Genomic DNA, 22,599 nt, shown 5'->3' with positions numbered 1-22,599 from the left:
AGGTTCCAGATGACTGGCGATTAGCCAATGTTGTTCCTTTGGTAAATAAGGGCAACAGGGATAATCTGAGAAATTACAGGCCAATGAGCCTTACAACAGTGGTAAAGTAAGTATTGAAGAAAATTCTTATTCATATTTCATTAAATTGGACTTATGATCAATAGGCAGCATGACTTTATGCAGGGAGATCATATATCGAAAATTAATTTGAGTTTTTTTTGAGAAAGTGACAAAGGTGATTGATTAAGCCAGACCTGTTAAGGTTGTTGATATGGACCTTAGCAAGGCCTTTTACAAGCTCCTTCATGGCGGGCATGATACAAAAGATGAAGTTACATGGGACCTGTAGTGAGCTGGTAAGATGGAAATTTAACTAACATTGGTGACAGGAAGTAGCTGTGAAAGGGTATTTTTCTGGCTAGGAACCTATGACCAGTGGTGTTCTGCAGGAATCAGTGCTGGGACCTCTGTTGTTTATAATATATAAAAATGATTTGGAGGAGAATGTAAGTAGTGTGATTAGTAAGATTGTGGAAGACAAAAAGGCTGGGGGAACTGCAGATAATGTGGAGGATTGCCAGAGGATGCAGCAGGATATAAATAGAGACTTGAGCAAAGAAATGGTAAATGGAACTTAATGCGAGGTGATGCAAGATCTAATGCAGGACAGTAAATTGTAGAGCCCTTAGAAGCTTTAACAGATAACAGGATTTAGGCGTGCAGTCCACAATTCCCTGAAAGCAGCTGCACAAGTGGATAATGTTGTCACATGCTTGCTTTCATTGTTAGGGACATAAAGTAAAATTGGCAAATCATGTTGCATCTGTATAGACTTTTAGTTAGGCTACATAGTGTACAGTTCTGGTTACCACACTACCAGGAGGATGTGGAGGCTTTGGAGAGGGTGCAGAAAAGCCTTACCAGGATGTTTTTGGGTTTGAAGGGTATTACTTATGAGCAAAGTCTGGACAAATCTGGTTTGTTTTCACTTGAGTGTTGGAGGCTGAGGGAGGACCTCATAGAAATTTATAAAATTATAAGAAGTATGGATAATTGGAATCCTTTTCCCACATTAGAAATATCAATCACTATGGACACAGTATTAAGTTAAAAGGGAGAAGGTTTAAAGGAGATGTAAGAGACAAGTCTTTTACACAGAAAGTGGTAAGTACCTGGAATGCACTGCCAGAAGAGCCAATAGAAATAGATACAACAGTAATGTTCAAGAGTCTCCTTGACAGATGAATAGGCAAGGAATAGAGGGATAGGGTTCACATAGAGACAAGGGGTTTTTGCATGAGAAAGGCATCATGCGTCAGTGCAGGGACCAAAGAAGCCTATTAGTGAACTGAAGGGCCTGTTCCTGTCTGTACGGTTCTTTGACAGCATAAAAGAGCTGGTCAGATGGAACAGTGCCAAATGGAACTCAATCCTGAAAGGAGTTGAGAATTGATGCAATCTGGGAGGCTTAACAAGGTAAAGCAGTCGTGATGAATGGTAGACCCTGGGAAGTACAGAAGATCAGAATGGCCTTGGTGTGCATGTTCATAGATCCCTGATGGCGAAAGGAGAGATGGATAATGTGGTTAAGATGATACATGGTACACCTGCCTTTATTAGTCAACGCATTCAATACAAGACCATGGAGACTATGATGGAGCTGTATAAGACATTAGACTGCAACTGGTGTTCTGCTCACAGTTCTGCCACACTACAGGAAGGATATGATTGTTTTGGAGAGAGTACAGAGGAAATTCACCAAGATGTTACCTGGATTGAAGTATTTCAGCTGTGAAGGGGGATTATCTAGGCTAGGACTGTTTACCTTAGAGCCAGGAAGACTGAGGAGGAATCTGATTGAGATGTGCAAAATTATAAGGGATATAGGTAGCAGAGATAGGAAGAAATGTTTCCCTTTAATAGAGTCATCAATAACCAACATATGCTAAAGGTTAGGGCAGGTAGTTTAAAGAGGACTAAAGGAAGATTTTTTTTTCAAACAGAGGGTAGTGAGTATCAGAAAAAATGGCAGAGGCAGAAACCATCCTAATATTTAAGATTCTGTGCTCTACATCTCTATGACTCTATGATATTAAGTACTTAGATGAACACTTGAAACACCACAGCAACAATGCTACAAGCCAAGTGCTGGACATTAGGACTAGAGCAGATTGCTGCTTAAAACTACACTGGCATGAAGGGCTGAAGAGCCTCTTTCTGACATTTAAAATCTCTACGGCTAATACTATAAAGTATGAATTAACAAGGTGGCCTAAAATGCTCAAAATACACAAGGGCAAAATGCAATTGCATTCCTGAAAGTCCATAAATGGCTGGGAAAAGTCACAAGGTGAGCAATCAGAGATAAACCACTCTGAATATGGAATTGTCAGAATTTCTGAGAAACCCTCCACCATAGGCTGGTTCTCTCTCACAATTACTACTGATTATGAACGCAGCTGCAGCAAATACGGAAGAAAGGCCGCCTGTGATCAAAGTAGCATAGAGAGGGTGATTGCTGCAACTGAATATAGCACCAATTCTGCACTGGATTGTGAGATTGCATGGGCTGTGGCCTGGGGAGTGTGACCAGCAGGGGATGAAGTGGCAGCAAATCTTGGGATCCGAAGGAGGAGATGAGTCATATGGAGAGCAAAACACTGAGTGGTGGAACAGGGTATCTATGGTCATGGTGGGAAGAATTTGCTGATAATCAAGCACCACTACCCCATCAGTCTTTGACACAGCATAAGTGCAATTTAGGAAGTTCCACCTTGCACTACGAGTGATTAAATAGAATTGTCAGTTTATACTGAGATCATGGATCTTTTTTGTGCACTGTCTCTCATTTGGAGGTGCCAAACTTCTGTTACTGATTCTCTCGACGACATCTATCCATGTATGATTTTATATAGAGCTTCTCCTTCTTTCATCAATCCATAGGAGAGCTTGCCTCACTGGCAATCCTCAGATCCCACAATGGGCCACCAGATAAAAATTAAAGACCAGAGGCAGATGGGTGGAGGTGAGAGGGGATCTGGTGTGGTAATAATCTAACCCAAATTTCCTTTCCATTTCTGCAGTTGCTTCAGCTTCAAAAATCCAAGTGCTCCTAAGATATTGCAACTCAATTTACAGTCCCTTTAATTAGGAATCCTCCCTTTGACAGAAAAGACATCATCCCACCTGTCATTCCTAAGTCATTAGGAAGCCTGAATGTGGAAACAGCCCATAAGAAAATCAGATTTCTAAACCAAGAAAAGGCCTGTGTTCCATAGGAATTAAGTCATCAAGAATCCACCCGTGTTTAATTATTCTGCTTAGAGATGGCAAGAATGCTCTTACTTACTCCACTGAGATTTACACGATCCATGTTGAATAAGTATTGTAGTTGTAAAGCTGAATAAATGCCTTCATTTTTGCGGCACTTGCTGTTTAAAATTAAAATAAAAAACTTATTTAGTGCTTATACCTCATGCTTCTTACACATATTTATGCACAAAATGGCTCTGGGAGAATAAAAGTCATAACTCGTAATGTGCATAATGCTATACTTGGACATTTGCACAATGTCGTTCTATCTTAAAAGAATGTTAACTAATATTTCTATTTAAAGATTGTACAAATATGAATTAGTAAAATGATTATAGAATTAAAAATGAGAAAAGCCCTTCATTGTTGCTTTTCCAAAATCCTTGGAAAAAGAACAACGGCAAATACAGTAAGAAAAATGGTTGGATGCAATTGGTTAATAGTTACATTCAGTGCAAAAGTGAACAATTGCCAAATTATGACTTTTTAACACCTTCAGTATGGAAGAATATCCTAGCTATGAAGCTGATAGGTACAAACCTCAAAAAGTTTAAAGACCGCAGAAAGATATTAGTGAAGACATTTATGTCTTTGCGTGATAAACTGTGTGATTCTACATCAATTGTGCTATTAATGGCTTTGTCAGCCACAGTAGACAGCTTCAGAATCTCTTTTAACTTAGTTAGAGTAGATGGAAGAAGACATTCATCAAGGCACGCACTCCTCAACACTGTTTAGTGCTCCACAGGTATCTATGGGCACACTGTGCAAAGACAGGATTGGGAATGGCTGTGATATATCCTGTCATTGAGTAGCCTATCAATGCATACTTTCCAAGTTTACAAATGTAGAACAATCACATGGCATATCTGAATTCCTACTCCAGTGAAGTCTTCATCTATTACAGAGAAGATAGCAAGGAGATAAAGCAGAACAAGATATTTTCCAAGAAACAAAGCAGCACTAGACTTTAGTATCTTACCTGTATACACTTTGAAAAGTGACATTTATATTGTGTTCAGAAAACAGAAGTCCAGAAAGAAAATATTTCCATTGTGAGTTTAACAAATAAGGAGTATCCAGAACCTGAAAATTGCAAAAATGAAACAGATTTGGAGATAAATAATCAGAACAATTATTTTCCAGATATCTGAAGTAGTGCAGTTCACCATTGAAAACATTCCAGGCTCAAAAATTTTAGGAATATAAATATAATCAAAGAAATCAAATTTTAAAATTGCTGATAACCTTTTACAAATAAAGATCCACGTTCAGTGGATTCTTTAACAATTTTTGTAAAACATAAAAATTGAAAATAGTTGAGATTTTCAAGGTTAGAGGAATCAATGCCACTAAAACTTCAATCTCTGTAAAAGTTCCATTCCATGTCACATTTAATCTTATTTAATCTGAACCGATTGTTCAATATTAGGAACCATTTTTATTAATTCATACATTGCCTTTATCATAGTAAAACATCTCAAGGTGCTTCACAACAGTAACTGTTAGACATCTGACACAGAGGGCTTCTTTTACAACCAGCCCCAAATCACCACAATGTTTGAAAGGACAGAAAGGACTGAAAACAAAGCATGTCACCTGCCCACCGTCTATCCATCCACCCTCAACCTACCTTCACTTTTAATTGGGGGGTGGTGGCGGTTGGGTGGCTTGCCCAACCTTGTGTCTACTGAGGTCCTTATGTGGCATTTCAAAGTTTCATTCTATTCCTACCACTGTTTTACTTGTGGCAGAGACAAACTCACATCATGTAAGGAACCTGGCAACTTTTCCTAGGTGTGTTGGTGTTAAGGAATAGTGTTTGAAGGGATGGGGAGGAACTTCTTTGGGTGTCACCTGACCTCATCTGAGGCACTCACTCAACTCAAGGCCAAATACCTGTTTTTTAGCTCTCAAACCCAGCTCTTCACCACATGATGAACCTGTCATTGTATTCACTGATACAATGGATGAAGACTGGCCTTCACAATCATTTCTCCTTCAGATATTCTGGATTTAAAGTTAGTCTGGCCTCCATAATCTCTTCTCCTCTGGATTTAACTTCAGTGCCTGCAATGGCTGCTCCAATTGCTCATTACTGGAATTAGAGAGTCATCAGCCAATCTAATTGCCTTAAAGCTTCTAAGACAGGACCTTCTCTCCAGATGAAAGTTAAACATTCACCCTGAGCCAACTAACATTCCATCAGGCATTAAATGGGTGCGAAGCAGCCAGATCTTTTGTGGATGGGCTCCCAAATGCCATTTTTAACTGGGGCAAAGAGTTAAAAAGATTGCAATGCCTTGTTAATTCAGCTCAGAGTCACATAAGGAGATATTAGGGATGGTGAACAAAAGTTTGGTGAAATATTTAAAACAGGCGTTAATTACTCTTTACAAGAGAAGAGAGTGGTCAAGGTACTGGTGGACCAAAGAGAATATAAAGTCCAACTTTGCCCTTTTCAATCAAAAGTAAATAGCAGAAGTGAATATAACCGGAAACACTAAATTACAACAAAGCTCCACTTTACCTTGAATAAACTATTGTCTTTTAAAGACTGACAAGCAAGTTTTTCAACATTTCCACCTGCAATGAAGGTCACCAAAACTACCAGCATCATAAGCCAGGAGAAGATGAAGCTGATTCCAACTCCACTAAAAGAAATGGTAAATAGATTTTTAAAAAAATGTTTATTTAATTTGAAACTTAATATTGTAATTAAAGTAAATTTCTCCAAATGTTGCATTCAATGTACAAGTATGTGACATCAATATTTGAATTATTTTGTCATAATATTACAAGTTCTTACGCTAAAAGAAGGTTGCCTCCGGTGTTTGATACACAGCCTCTTGTGGTTGGAGAAGCATGCTTGTCAAAGCCACATGTTCCACAAAGCAAACCAAGATAATTGAAAGCAAGGATAAGAATCACAGCACAGCTGAGGGCAACACCAACAAGCCATCTATAAAAAGACACATATGCATTCAAACCCCTTGATACTGTAACAGTAAACATTGTATATGATTCCTTTATCATGAAGCACCCATGATTTGGAAACCATTTAGAAACATTTATGATGCAGAAAACATTTTCCAAATAATTACATTTAAGCTACTTTTTAAAAGCATAACGTCAATATTGTAAGCTTAGAATGGATATTTTAACAATGTTGTAATTAAATCTTGAGAAAGCAAACCTACCTGTAGAAATCATATTTTTCCAAATGTGGAATATACTCAAGAAAGAATCTCTGACCCTGATTAAGATACGCTGTAGAAGTATTGATTATATTGCCAATAACAGGCTCCTTACTTAAACTTGAAATTCTCTCTTCAACTTCACTGAGTGCTCTTTTTGCATCTGGAACAAGGAACAAATAATACAAATCCGCACAATTACAAATGCACATTTATTAACTGAGTCAATTTTGTCCTATTACAATTGCGGATTAAGATAGATGTGGAGCACTTAAGAGATTCTTGAAAAGGCTCATGCAAATGAACTTTACACCATCATATGTTTTTATCACCTCAAATCTTTATACATTTTTCTTGAAGCAATTGAAAAAAAATGTACAATAAATACAAGCCATACGTTATTTACAAACAAAACAAGGCAGTGCATATGTAACACTTTGATAGATTTGGTCCTGAATTTGCAATTTCAAAATAGTAAATGTGCATTGTTCAATTGCACAAGAGAATAGGGCTTAATTTGCCTTCATAAATCAACACAGGCTGACATGTTAACATAAAGGGGGTGCAGTGGTAGTTTAGCGCATTGACCTCTACACCGCTGAAACCAGATGCCAACTCGAAGATAGCTCCTCCTACCGCCCCTCGACCATGACCCCACCCCCATCAGCAAACCATCATCTCCCAGACCATACAGAACCTCATCACCTCAAGAGATCTCCCACCCACAGCTTCCAACCTCATAGTCCGGGAACCCCACATCGCCTGATTTTAACTCCTTCCCAAGATCCACAAGCCTGACCACCCTGGCCGATCCATTGTCTCAGCATGCTCCTGCCCCACCGAACTCATCTCTACCTACCTTGACACTGCCCTATCCCCCCTCGTCCAGGAACTCTCCACATACGTTCGAGACACCACCCACGCCCTCCACCTCCTCCAAGACTTCCATTTCCCCAGCCACCAACGCTTCATCTTCACCAAGGATATCTAATCCCTCTACATCTCCATCCGCCATGACCAGGGCCTCCAAGCCCTCTGTTTCTTCCTCTCCCGACGTCCCTAACAGTACCCTTTCACCGACACTTATTTGTTTGGCTGAACTGGTCCTCATCCTTAACAATTTCGCCTTCGAATCCTCCCACTTCCTCCAGATCAAAGGGGTAGCCATGGGCACCCATATGGGGCCCAGCTATGCCTATCTGGAACAGTCCATCTTTTGTAGTTACACCGGCACCACTCCCCACCTCTTCCACCACTACATTGATGATTGCATTGGCACCACCTCGTGCTCCCGCGAGGAGGTTGAGCAAATCATCAACTTCACCAACACATTCCGTCCTGACCTTAAATTCACCAGGACCATCTCTGACACTTTCCTCCCCTTCCTGGACCTCTCCAGCTCCATTAATGATGACCGACTTGACACTGACAAGCCCACCGACTCCCACAGCTACCTGGATTACACCTCTTCCCACAATACCTCCTGCAAAAATGCCATCCCGTATTCTCAATTCCTCTGCCTCCGCTGTATCTGCTCCCAGGAGGACAAGTTCCACCACAGAACACACCAGTTGGCCTCCTACTTTAGAGATCGCAATTTCCTTTTCCATGTGGTTGAAGATGCCCTCCAACGCATCTCGTCTACCTCCACCCTCAAACCCCACCCCTCCAACCGTAACAAGGACAGAACCTCCTCTGATGCTCACCTTCCACTCTACTAACCTTCGCATAAACTACATTATCCAACGACATTTCTGCCACCTCCAAATGGACCCCACCACCAGGGTTATATTTCCCTCCCCACCACTTTTCCCTTTCCGCAAAGTCTGTTCCCTCCGTGACTACCTGGTAAGGTCTTTGCCCCCCCCTACAACCCACCCTCCCGTCCTGGCACCTTCCCCTGCCACCGCAGGAATTGCAAAACCTGCGCCCACACCTCCTCCCTCACCTCCAATCAAGGCCCCAAAGGAGCCTTCCACATCCATCAAAGTTTTACCTGCACATCCACCAATATCATTTATTGTATCTGTTGCTCCTGATGCGGTCTCCTCTACATTGGACAGACTGGATGCCTCCTTGCAGAGCGCTTTAGAGAACATCTCCAGGACACCTGCACCAATCAACCACACCGCTCTATGGCCCAATATTTCAACTCCCCCTCCCACTCTGCCGAGGACATGGAGGTCCTGGGCGTCCTCCACCACCGCTCCCTTACCACCCGACACTTGGAGGAAGAATGGCTCATCTTCCGCCTCGGAACACTTCAACCCCAGGGCATCAATGTGGACTTCACCAGTTTCCTCATTTCCCCTTCCGCCACCTTCCCCCCAGTTCCAAACTTCCAGCTCAGCACTGTCCCCATGATCTGTCCTAACTGCCTATCTTCCTTCCCACCTATCCACTCCACCCTCCTCTCTGACCTATCACCTCCATCCCCACCCCCAATCACCTATTGCACTCTATGCTACTTTCTCCCCACCCCCACTCCCCTCTCATTTATCTCTCCACCCTGGCGGCTTCCTGCCTCTATTCCTGATGAAGGGCTTTTGTCCGAAACGTCGACTTTCCTGCTCCTCGGATGCTGCCTGACCTGCTGTGTTTTTCCCAGCACCACTCTAATCTAGATTCTGATTTCCAGTTTCTGCGGTCCTTGTTTTTACCTATGTTAACATCAATGCAAATTCATCAATTTTCCAGATTCTAAAATTTATTAAAGATAGGTTATTGCAACTTCTGCAAACAGCGTGTCATGAAATTAGAAAACCATGAGTCTGGTATATATAGAAAAGCACACAAAAGCACACTGTCATAGTTTTTACACACTGTACTCAGGTTATGGATAAACTTATGAAGATGTGCTGAAAAATTAAAGTAGTCATATATAAACTACATAAAACTGTTTAGTGCTAACTACTTGAAAAATATTCCAAAACACTGCAGTCTTTAGCATGCACAAGTTTTCCTTTAGCAAACTATCATTAAACAATGATTAACATCAGTCATTGATTATTTATGAAAAAAAGCTTTATGTACACGATCAAAAATGCACAGAATTAAATAAATTCTATCATTTTACCTGATGCAAATGATTTGGTTTCATTTTGAAGTACGTCTGGAGTATTGTTAAATGCTGAATATCCCTATAATTATATAAGTAAGTTATTAACAGATGAAGCAATAGTGGAAGCAGATTTTTAGTTTGTACTTAGTAGTATTATAAAAAATGATGATATAATTTAAGATTATTGACAAAAATATCCGGGGGTAACTATGATTAATTCAGAAAGTTTTTGAAAGTTTTCCAAACTAGAATTCCCTACCTAGGAGAGTGATGATGGTGGAAACAGATTCAATACAATCTTGGACTAGAGATACCTCTGAGTTTTCCAAGTCACACACCATATAATTTGTAAATATAATGACCACTCCTTCACTTTTCATGGTACAAACTCTGGAACTCTTTCTAAAGTACTAAAGGAGCACTTTCAGCGCAAAAACTGCAATGATTCAAGGCAACAATGCACCATTCCCTCCAGGTGAATTAAAGATGGATAATAAATGCTGGTCTTGCCTGGAATGTCCAAATCCAAAGAATAAATCAGGACAAAATGCACGTTCAAAATTCACTTATTTGCTGAAAATAAGAAACCTGAAAGCATTTTGGGGCAAGAGCAGCCAGGGGATTTGGGAGAAGGTTAGTGATAATTAAATAGCGTTATTCAAGATAGGAGGGATACAGGGAACAGGAAAGTATAACACCTGTCAGAGGGAAATTGCTTGAATGCTGTTTAACGTGTTGGAGGCGAAGGAGTCGGTGTTGCACCTTTTGCGGGTGTTACAAGGTACACCGTCACCTCCTCCCTGCTCACCATCCAAGGGCCTAAACAGACTTTCCAGGTGAAGCAGCGTTGCACCTGTATCTCCTACAATCTTGTGTATTGTATTCACTGCACCCAGTGTGGCCTATTCTACATTGTAGAAACCAAATGCAGACTGGGTGACCACTTTGGGGACGTGTGCGCAAGTAGGACCCCAACTTTCCCCTAGCCATTCATTTTAACACAGCGTCCTGCTCGCATGCCCTCATGTCTATTCTCACCATGTTGCAGTGTTCCACTGAATCACAGCACAAACTGAAAGAACAATATCTCATCTTCAGACTGGGCACTTTGCAGCCTCCTGGACTTTAAATTGTGAACCAATTCCCACTTCTTCCCTTTCATTTTAGCTTGTTATCATGTCCTTCCCACCCCTTATTCCACTTACTGTGCTTTCAAGTCTGGCAGGAGACACACCATTGTCCTACCATTCTCACATCCTGATCACTTAATCGGAACTATCAACATCATTCCTCCATCAGCACCCTACACCCATTACCCCCACCTCTCCCAAACTGTAGCATAAATGCTGCCCCCTCCACACTTCAGTTCTGATGAAGAGTTTTCTAGACTCAAAACATTAGCTTGCTTTCTCGCCATGGGTGCGGCCTGACCCGTTGTGATCTCCAGCATTTGTTGTTTTCAGTTCAGATTCCAGCATCTGCAGTAATTTGTTCCCGAGAATCAGAAGGGACTGACAGAATAATGCTGAGAGAATGTATTGCCATGCAGAGGAAGGACATATTTTAAAATTAGGAATTACCTATTTAACACTGAGATAAGGAGAGATCTTTTCTGTCATAGGGTCATCAGTCCATGTAATTCTCTTTCCCTGGAGAGCAATGGAGGCTGGGTCATTGAATATATTCAAGACTGAGCTGACTAGATTGGCAAGGGAGTCATGCGTCTGTCTGTGTGTGAGAGAGACAGAGGGAGAGGAGAGACAGAGAGAGAGAGAGAGGGATAGATTTGGAAAGCGAAGTTCACACCACATCAGATCTACCAGGATTTTATCAACTGGTTATGCAGATTCAAGGGCATGAATGATGTACTCTTTTGTGAAAGATTCTTTTGTTCTTTTGAAGAGCTGACACAGCATGATGGTTTGAATGATCTCCTGTTAGCTAAGAAGAATATGTGCCATACCTTTTCTGACTGATGGAATGAATGCCTTCCTCAACCTTCAAGGATTTAATTTTCCAAATGAAGCTTTGACAGTTTCAACTCACTTCCTAATGGCTACACGGTCGTACCATAATGTTGACCATAACTGAGCATTGTCAGAAGTCACACAACACCAGCTTACAGTTCAACAGGTTTACTTGAAGTCACAAGATTTCAGAGCGCTGCAAAAGCTTGTGATTGCAAATAAACCTGTTAGTCTATGACCTGGTGTTATGTGACAACTGACTTTGTCCACCCCAGTCTAACACCGGAACCTCCACATCATGGCTATCATCGACACCATAAACCGCTGGCACAAAATGGAGAGGATCTCCAAGAAGATCGTGCATATCGACACTTCACCTGACAATGGAACAGCAATCTTATGATCTCAAATAAACCTGTTGGACTGCAACCTGGTGTCGTCTGACTTCTGACCTTGTCAGCCCCAGTCCACCACTGACACCGCCACATCTTAACTTAGCATAAATTGGTTACCTTACTCTGATCAGTTAAGCAATTGAATTTCACAACTTATTCATTAAACATAAACAAAATCTACACACATTAAAATAAAATGAATTAAAATAGATCATTAGGGCAGAAAGAGATTTTGCCCTGAAGTTGCCCTGGATTCCTTGACATTGATTCTGAACACCAAGTCATACATTTCTAAGGAAACCTTCTGTTGCTTACCATGTGACATCCTCACTTGATAAGATGAATCAATGCTTGGCAAGTTTGAACAACACTTGGAGGAAACACTGAGGGCGGCAAGGGCACAGAACATACTCTTTGTGAAGGATTTCAATGTCCACCACCAACAGTGACTCTGCAGCAGCATTACTGATTGAGCTGGTCATGTCCTAAAGGCTACAGCTGCGAGATTCAGTCTGTGGTAGGTAGTGAAGAAACTAACAAGAAGCAATTACATTCTGAACCTCACCCTTACCAATCTGTCGACTGCAGAAGGATCTGTCTATGATACTATTAGTTAGAAGGACCACCTTTACATTCATAATACTTTACATCATGTTGTGTGATACTAGGTATAATCGCCATGGTCCTACAGACCACTGAGCTGCTCCCTCGTTGGTGGCGGTGGTTTAACCTGAGGGTCTTTCGCCTTTGTGGTAACTTCAATTGATGCAGGAATTGAACCCACACAATTGGCATCATTCTGCATGGAGAACCAACTGTCCAGCAAATTCAGTTAGCCAGGCCAATTACCACCACATAGGTTTATTCTTGATCATCATGAAGGTGATGGAAGGCATTATCAACAACACTATCAAACATCATTTGTGCAGCAATAACATGCTCAGTGATGCTCAGATCGGGTTCTGCCAGGGCCACTTAGCTCCTAACCTCATTATAGGAGAAAGTGAGGACTGCAGATGCTGGAGATCAGAGCTGAAAATGTGTTGCTGGAAAAGCGCAGCAGGTCAGGCAGCATCCAAGGAGCAGAAGAATCGACGTTTCGGGCATGAGCCCTTCTTCTTTCCTGAAGAAGGGCTCTTGCCCGAAACGTCGATTCTCCTGCTCCTTGGATGCTGTCTGACCTGCTGCGCTTTTCCAGCAACACATTTTCAGCTCTAACCTCATTACAGCCTTGTTCAAGTATGAACAAAAGATCTGAATTCCTGAGTCGAGAGTGACACTCACTGCATTTGACCAAATGTGGCATCAAGAAATCCTAGAAAAACTGGAATCAATGGGAATTAGGGAGAAAACTTGACTTGTTTGACTTGTACCAGTTCCATAGGAACTTGATTTTGGTTACTGGAGGTCTTAGTTCCAGGACATCTCTGTAAGAACTCCTCAGGATAATGTCATAGGCTAAACCGGCTTCATTAATGACCTTTCCTTCATCATAAATTCAGAAGTGGGAATTTTCATTGCTTACTGCATAATGTTCAGCATTATTAGTGATTCCTCATATACTGAAGCAGTCCATGAATAAATGCAGCAAGACTTGCACAATACCCAGATTCAGCCTGCAAAGTGGCAAGTAACATGCATGCCACACAAATGTGAGGTAAGACCATAAGACCATAAGATATAGGAGTGGAAGTAAGGCTATTCGGCCCATCGAGTCCACTCCGCCATTCAATCATGGCTGATGGGCATTTCAACTCCACTTACCTGCATTCTCCCCGTAGCCCTTAATTCCTCGAGACATCAAGAATCTATCAATCTCTGCCTTGAAGACATTTAGCGTCCCGGCCTCCACTGCACTCTGCGGCAATGAATTCCACAGGCCCACCACTCTCTGAACTCTCTAATGACCATCTCCAATAAAAAACAAACTAAGCACTGCCCATTGAAATTCAATGGCGTTACCATCACTGAATCTCCCAATATTAAAATCTTGGGGGTTACCATTAACCAGAAACTGAAACAGATTAGCCATATAAATAGCGGCTACAAGAGCAAGTCAGAGGCTAGGAATATTGTATTGAGTAATTTACCTCCTAACTCCCACTAGCTTGTCCACCATCTGAAATGCACAAGCCAAGAGTGTTATAAGATTCCAACAACAGTCAAGAAGCTTTATGCTATCCAAGATAAAGCAGCCCACTTGATTGGCATCACATCCACAAACATCCACTCCCTCTACCATTGAAACTCAGTAGCAGCACTGTGCGCCATCTACAGGATGCACTGCAGAAATTTATCAAGGATTCTTAAACGGCACCTTCTAAACTCATGGCCACTACAAGGGCAGCAGATACTTGGGACTTTCACTGCCTTCAAGATCCCCTCCAAGCCAGTCATCATCCTGACTTGAAAATATATTGCTGCTTCTTCACTGTGTCAATTGGAATTGTTGAAATTTCCTCCCAACATCATTATGGGTTTATCTACAGCACATGGACTGCAGTGGTTCAAGACAGCAGCTCAGTACCACCTTTTCAAGGGCAACTAAAGATGGGCAATGCCCCAGCCTGTGACACCTACATCCCAGTAGAGTAAATAAGAAAAATGTTGAGAGTCACATTGGCTCACACAATGTGGTTGACTGAGTTTGTGAAACAACTCATATTAACTGAGGATGTTGTTTAAATCCAGATGAATGAATTCAATGACAAATCAGATGGGAAAGATTGCATTTGAAAGCGAGAAAAAAACAAAAACATTTAAGAGCTCTAATTTTAAATTTAATATTTTTACAATCTCCAAATACGCAAAAAAATCTGTTTCCTCAATATTCTATGTTCATCTCTGTCTGTAACAGTTGTTTTTTTTTACTCTTAAACATTTCACTTCTTCTCTCTTTAAAACAAGGCTGTAACCTTTTGTGAAATTGAATTTCTAACTGATGCAAGATAAACTCTCTGCACAGGAAAAAGAAAGAATGCTTTATTAAAGTGTATGAACCAGGAATAAATTTATATACATACATTTTAGCATTTAAAGAAAAAAAGATGAGAAAACGAAAATAAGTTACGACTAAAATGACAAAAAAAGGGCAATCATGTGAATGAGTGTCCAGTAAGTCAGTGTCCAGTAAAGGGTCTTATAGTTGATTATTTTGGCAGAATCCTTTTTGTAGGAGCTGATAAGATGGATCCAGTTGAAGGTGTTGCAATAAGATTTTCTTGAAAATATGTGCGTACTAAAAAAATTTCTCATAAACTCGGAATTGGTTAACTTCTCAGGCAAATTACAGGGTTCTTCCATGAAATGAAGTTTCAAGAGAGATCATGGCTAGCAGCAGGCTTTAGCTGATCTTGCAGCTGTTTGTTGTTCTGCTGTTAAAAATCAGACTGAGAAAAAATGTATAATTGAAGCTATTCAAAACAGAAGATTCAGTCATGTGATATGGTTGCTGGATGGGGAATGCAGTCCAATGGGGTGATTTTAATGTTTTTTACTAAAATAATTGTGTGTTATAGGAGAAAACTATGGGGTAGTTCGAATCACTTCTACCATGAGTTTCAATTATTTCTTTGTTCAGAACTGGTTGAGATAAACATATTGGGCTAAACTTTATCAAAAATCAACTGTCAATTTTGGGGACTTTCATGTTAGTTTTCTCTCTCAGTTCCAGGAAGTTATCTCATGCAATTCTCTTCTGATGACTTTACTGGATTTATAGTGAAATCTTGTTACAGTTGTACAGGGTGTTGGCGAGGCTGCACCTGGAATACTGTGGATAGTTTTGGTCCCTGTATTTAACAAAGGATACACTGGCATTGGAGGCTACTCAAGATATGTTCTCTAGACTGATTCCTTGAGTGATGGTGTTAACTTATCAAGAACAGCTAAAGAGATAAGACCTTCATTCACTGAAGTTTAGAAGAATGGGGGTGATTTTGCTAGAATAGACAAATTTCTGAGAGGGCATGACAGGGTAAATGCTGACAAGATACTTCAATCAATAGGGAAATCTTGAATTAGGGGACACAGTTACAAAATAAGGGGATATATAATTAAAAATGAGAGGGGAGTTTAGTAATTATTTAGATTTCTTTATCCCAGAGCGCTGTGGAGGCTAGATCACTGCAAGTATTTAAAGAGGAGATAGATAGATTTCTGATTTATCAAGGAGTTGAGGGCTATAAAGAGCTAGAATTAAAGAATAGTTGAGGCCTGGGGCAGATCAGCTATGATCTTATAGAATGGTGGAGCAGGCCTGATGGGCTTAACGACCTACACCTGCTCTTACTTCTTATTTTCTTCTGTATGCACCATGCCTCCATGGCACTGCACATGCGCTAATGTGCATAACCAGCAGTGGAAGTGCTTACTGCTATGGAGACCATCCATGATTCAAAGCCGGCACCATTTGTAAAGCCCAGTTGTGCACCAGCAAAAAATGCTGCCAGCCAAGAATAGCTCTTCGCAGTGCACATAGTGGGAAGGAAACAATAAAGAAATGCTTCTGGTGGAACTGATGACACGGTGGGCGGCATGGTGGCACAGTGGTTAGCACTGCTGCCTCACAGCGCCAGAGACCCAGGTTCAATTCCTGCCTCAGGTGACTGACTGTGTGGAGTTTGCACGTTCTCCCCGTGTCTGCGTGGGTTTCTTCTGGGTGCTCCGGTTTCCTCCCACAGTCCAAAGATGTGCGGGTCAGGTGAATTGGCCATGCTAAATTGCCCATAGTGTTAAGTTAGGGGTTTGGTGGGTTGCACTTCGGCGGATCGGTGTGGACTTGTTGGGCCAAAGGGCTTGTTTTCACACTGTAAGTAATCTAATCATCACAAATAAGTTCGCACAATTGTAAATATATTGTCTGTTTAAGATATCAACTGCCACTGTAAGAATAAAACTGCAGAGGCTGCCTGTCCTTAGTTCCCTAATATGCTAGAATCATATATGAAAGATTGCTAATCCTTGCCTAAAACCTAGCATAGCATAATACCTTGTTATTGTTGAATATGGGACCATTGCATGTTGTAAAGCCTTCAAACAGTTGATAAGGTTTATTTTTCCCATGTTCAGCACAAGTTAAGAAAAAATAGAAAAACAGCATTCAAACACCAAACAAATTTACATTTGATGCATGATGACCTTATTCAACTCACATCTTTTGGAAGGGGATGTCAATTAAGTCCTGTGGCTTGTTGCTTCCTATGCTTCATTATTCTATCCTGCTTATTGTCCTCATCTTCATCCTCAGAAAATTGTTACCACTGTCACCGTTTTTCAGCATCAATCACATCCCCTCTTAGCCTTCTTCAGTTGTGAACAGCAAAGCGTGCAAGAATTATGTAGTACACTCTGTCTGGAGTGCACTGCAAAGGACCCCTGCCAACACAATCATTGAAACTTCATCTTGGAGAGTCCCAACATCTGTTCCACAATACCTTTCCATGTCTAAATATAATACCTCCACTGGTTCACATTTATCCACACTACATTTACTACTTCAAACTGCAATAAATTGGTTAAACATTAATTTTCTTTTCAAAACACTGATTTTGCCTCATTATCTTGAATTTTTCTAAGTGTCATATTACAATAGGTTGAATCTTACATTTTAATCAACAATTATGCCTTATGGCATCCCTCACATCCAATTTCCACTCCACCTTCGCATGCATCATTCAAGGAACAACTCGCCACTCTGCAGATACCCAAGAATTCAATGGCATCCCATCATGCCATCTTTAAAAGCCACTTGTGCATACAGACAAGGCACTGTCAGCCCATAGCTGCCCTGCATTTCCTGATATTTTGCCCGAACATGACAAATTGGTGAAATCAGTACTCCATTTCACAGGCAAATTCCTGGAGTTTCTAATGGAAGGGGTGCTGCTGGTACAGAACTTCCTCCTTCCCCAGGACTATCAGTGGACAATATGAGACCAGACCATGCCAACATGCCAAGTTTGCCATTCAGGTGAAAGAAGTCTCAGACAACTGATGAAATCCTGACTCTGAAATACTGATAGTCATAGAGATGTATCACATGGAAAAAAACCCTTCAGTCCAACTTATCCATGCTGACCAGATATCCTAACGTAATCTAGTCCCATTTGCCAGTACTTGGTCCGTATCCCTAAGACGTTCCTATTCGCATATCCATCCAGATGCTGTTTAAATGATGTAATTGTACCAGTCTCCACCACTTCCTCTGGCAGCTCATTCCACATACGCACCACTATCTGTGTGAAAAAGTTGCCCCTTAGGTCCCTTTTAAACCTTTCCCCTCTCACCCTAAACTTTTGCCTTCTAGTTCTGGACTAGCCCACCACAGGGAAAAGACCTTGTCTATTCACCAGATTCCTCATGATTTTATAAACCTCTGTAAGGTCACCCCTCAGCCTTTGATGCTCCAGGGAAAATAGCGCCAGCCTATTCAACCACTCCCTGTAGCTCAAATCTTCCAACATTGGCAACATTCTTGTAAATCATTTCTGAACTCTTTCAAGTTTCACAATATCCTTCCGATCAGAGGGAGACCACAATTGCATACAATACTCCAAAAGTGGCCGAAACAACATCCTGTACAGCTGTAACATGACCTCCCAACCCCATACACTCAATGCTCTGACCAATAAAGGAAAGCATACCAAATACCTTCCTCACTAACCTATCTACCTGTGACTCCACTTTCGAGGAACTATGAATCTGCACTCCAAGGTGTCTCTGTTCAGCAACACTCCCTAGCACCTTACCATTAAGTGTATAAGTCCTGCTCTGATTTGCTTTTCCGAAATGCAGCACTTCACATTCATCAAAATTAAACTCCACCTGCCACTCCTCAGCCCATTGGCCCATCTGATCAAGATCCTGTTATACTCTGAGGTAACCTTTGTTGTCTATTACTCCTCCAATTTTAGTGTCATCTGCGGACTTAATAATGAGACTTCCTATGTTCACATCCAAATTATTTATTTAAATGACAAAAAGCAATGACCCAGCACCAATCCTTGTGGCACTCCACTGGTCATAGGCCTCCAGTCTGAAAGACAACTCTCCACCACCAGTCTCTGTCTTCAACCTTTGAGCCAGTTCTGTATCCAAATGGATAGTTCTCCCTGTGTTCCATTGGATTTAACCTTGCTAACCATGAGGAACCTTGTCGAACGCCTTACTGAAGTCCATATAGACCACGCCCACCGCTCTGTCCTCATCAATCCTCTTTGTTACTTCTTCAAAAACTCAATCAAGTTAGTGAGATATGATTTCCCACACACAAAGCCATGTTGACTATCCCTAATCAGTCCTTGCCTTTCTAAATACGTGTAAATTCCGGTCCTCAGGATTGTTAGCCAATGTTAGCAAACTTCCAGTTGTCCAGCACCACACCTGTGAGTGTCAATTATACAAATTTCTCAGGAAGGGGCCCAACAATCACTTCCCTTGCTTCCCAGGGTTCGAGTGTACACCTGAAGAGGTCCTGGAGATTTATCCACCTTAATGTGTTTTAAGACATCCAATGCCTCCCCCTCTGTAATATGGACATTTTTCAAGATGTCATCATCTATTTCCCCACATTCTATATCCTCCATGTCCTTCTCCACAGTAAACACTGATGCAAAATATTCGTTTAGTATCTCCCCCATCTCCTGTGATTCTACACATAGGCTGTTTTGCTGACCTTTAAGAGGCCCCATTCTCTCCGTGGTTACTCTTTTGTCCTTAATGTATTTAGAGAATCCCTCTGGATTCTCCTGAACCCCATTTGCCAAAGTTATCTCACATCCTCTTCTTGCCCTCCTGATTTTCTTCCCACTTCCTTTATACTCGAAGGATTCATTCGATTTCTCCTATCTATACCTGACATACACATCATTCTTTTTCTTCACCAAAACCTCATTTTCTCTAGTAATCCAGCATTCCATACACCTACCAGCCTTGCCTTACACCCTAACAGGAACATATTGTCTCTGGACTCTCATTATCTCATTTTTGAAGCCTTTCCATTTTGCAATCATCCCTTTACACATGAACATCTGTCCCTCATCAATTGTTTTGCCTATTACCATCAAAATTGGCCTTCCTCCAAATTAGAACTCCAACGTTTAGATCCAGTCTATCCTTTTCCATCACTAGTTTAAAACTAATGGAATTATGGTCGCTGGCCCCAAAGTGCTCCTCCACTGATACCTCAGTCACCTGCCCTGGCTTATTTTCCAAAAGTAAATCAAGTTTTGTACCTTCACTTTTAGGTACACCCATATACTGAATCAGAAAATTTTCTTGTACACATTCCTCTCCATCTAAACACATTCCTCTCCATCTAAATCCTTAACACTATGGCAGTCCCAGTCTATGTTTGAAAAGTTAAAATCCTCTACCATAACCACCCTAATATTCTTACAGATAACTGAAATCTCCTAACAAATTTATTTCTCAATTTCCCGCTGACTATTGGTGGGGGGTCTATAATACAATCCCAATAATGTGATCATTCTCTTCTTATTTCTCAGTTCCACCCAAATAACCTCCCTGCATGTATTTCCGGGAAAACCCCCCATAAGTACAGCCGTAATGCTATCCCTTATCAAAAACGCCCTTCCTCTCTTGCCCCACGCCCCCAGCAACTTTGTATTCTTCCTACAAAGTATTTGTATCCTGAAACATTAAGCTGCCAGTCCTGTCCATCCCTGAGCCACGTCTCTGTAATTTCTATAATATCCCTGTCCCATGTTCCTAATCATGCCTTGAGTTCATTTGCCTTCCCTGTTAGGCCTCTTGCATTGAAATAAATGCAGTTTAATTTATCAGCCTTACCTTGTTCTCTGCTTATTTCCTACCTGCCCTGACAGTTTGACTCGCTTCTTTTCCCAACTGTACCAGTCTCAGATTGATGTCTTTCCTCACTATCTGCCTGGGTCAGACTCCACCCCCCACCCCCCTTCCTTACTAGTTTAAATCCTCCTGAGCAGCTCTAGCAAATCTCCCTGCCAGTATATTAGTCCCCTTCCAATTCAGGAGCAATCAGTCCTTCTTTTACAGGTAACTTTACCCCAGAAGAGATTCCAATGATCCAAAATGTGAATCCTTCTCCCCTGTACCAGCTCCTCATCCACATAATCATCTGCTCTGTCCTCCTATTCCTGCCCTCACTAGTTCGTAGCACCAGATGTAATCCAACTATTACGATGCTCGAGGACTAACTTTTTAAATTCCTGCCTAACTTTCTATATCCTTCTTTCAGAATCTCATCCACTTCACTTCCTATGTTTTTACTTCCAATGTGTACAATGGTCTCCTGCTGGTCCCTCACCCCTTTGAAAACATTTGCACCCTCTCAAAGACATTTTTGATTCTGGCACCAGGAAGGCAACACACCATTCTGATTTCTCGCTGCCAGCCACCGAAAGTTCTGTCTTGCCTCTGACTATGGAGTCCCCTATCATAATCAATCGCTTGGAACCTGGCATACCCCTCATTACATTAGAGCCATTCTCGGTACCAAAAATATGGCTGTTCAAGCTACATTCCCGAGAGTCCATCATTCCCAACATTTTCCAAAACAATATACTTCTTTGAAATGGGGATAGCCACAGGAGAATCCTGTACTACCTGTCCCTCTCCTGCCTTTCCTGGAGATAATCCATCTACCTGACTGTACCTGCAGCTTTTTTCCCTTCCTATTACTGCCATCCATTACACCCCCCGCTCTTCTAAATTCCTTATTGCCCCTAACTGCCTCTCCAACGATTCATGCGGTATGATAGCATTCACAACCAATGACACTTACTGCAGACATAATCATTAGTAATATGGAAACTCTCCCTAAACTCCCACATTCAACAGGAAGAGCACATCACTTTACTAAAGGCCTTTTGCCCTTTGACAATCAACAGACCCAGAAAATAGCACCATCTTATTGTTCTAAAAAAAACTGCTCCAGGCTAACTTAGTACTTATGATTTATATTTTTAAAAAATTTAGTCAAGGCATAGATCTCAATAAAATGCATAATCAAGAAAGAACCCACTGTACTCAATATTGTAGATTTACAGCAAGGTAACATTTGTTCCTCTCCCACACAGGATCCTCCAACATCAGCTGTGAATTTCGTTGTTTATTCATTTTTTCCTAGAAACACTCAGATGTCCACAGATACTTGAATGCAAACAGCAAAGACAGTAACTGTGCAGATTGACTGCTTTGTCTGACAGCAGTGTCAAGTTTCTTTCCCTGACTATGTGGTTACTGCCTTTGTCCATGTCGCTTCTTTTTAATGTGCTGTTGTTTTGATCTTTTTTCCATTCACAGCTCGAAAACAATACAACAGCATATAAAATAGAAACTGCTGCTCCTAGAATTCAACTAAATCACCTCCAACATCCAAAATACCTCAAATAAGGAACACCTCTTACAGCCACAATTTTTTGCCATCCTCCATTTGGATTATCAGAATCCAGCCCTGCAAGTAGACCAACGATTCACTTTCAGATTTCTTACAGGATGGCACATACCAGGCACTAATATTGATGGATATGAAGTACATGCAGCCAGTCCCCAAGAAGTGTGCCCTGAAATTTGATGCCTGGTTTTCAACAAAGAGATTGTTCAGTGCAAATAGCGAGCTGTGTCTAGAAGGTCCTCATTCCCATTTCCCTATCAAATTTTACAAT

The 22,599-nt window shown here is 41.2% G+C and overlaps 1 protein-coding gene across 5 annotated transcripts in view; it reads right to left on the bottom strand.

Annotated features, from left to right (window-relative positions):
* LOC132819835 (prominin-1-A-like) overlaps positions 1–22,599 on the bottom strand; it is a 287,338-nt gene that overhangs the window by 98,933 nt on the left and 165,806 nt on the right. For all 5 annotated transcript variants that reach the window (XR_009645127.1, XM_060831697.1, XM_060831707.1 and 2 more), the window contains 6 exons: positions 9,586–9,649; positions 6,513–6,672; positions 6,122–6,274; positions 5,843–5,966; positions 4,295–4,398; positions 3,350–3,431 (listed from right to left, as the gene is read on the bottom strand). Coding sequence is in view for 4 of the 5 variants with exons in the window: in XM_060831697.1 (XP_060687680.1) it covers positions 3,350–3,431; positions 4,295–4,398; positions 5,843–5,966; positions 6,122–6,274; positions 6,513–6,672; positions 9,586–9,649 (687 nt within the window). In the remaining variant the exon portion in view is untranslated. The remainder of the gene's footprint in view (positions 1–3,349; positions 3,432–4,294; positions 4,399–5,842; positions 5,967–6,121; positions 6,275–6,512; positions 6,673–9,585; positions 9,650–22,599) is intronic.

This window comes from Hemiscyllium ocellatum, chromosome 1 (genome assembly GCF_020745735.1).
Source record: "Hemiscyllium ocellatum isolate sHemOce1 chromosome 1, sHemOce1.pat.X.cur, whole genome shotgun sequence".
NCBI classification, from domain to species: domain Eukaryota; kingdom Metazoa; phylum Chordata; class Chondrichthyes; order Orectolobiformes; family Hemiscylliidae; genus Hemiscyllium; species Hemiscyllium ocellatum.
The sequence above is the reverse complement of the archived record's forward strand: the minus strand, read 5'-3'. Positions and strand labels throughout refer to the sequence as shown.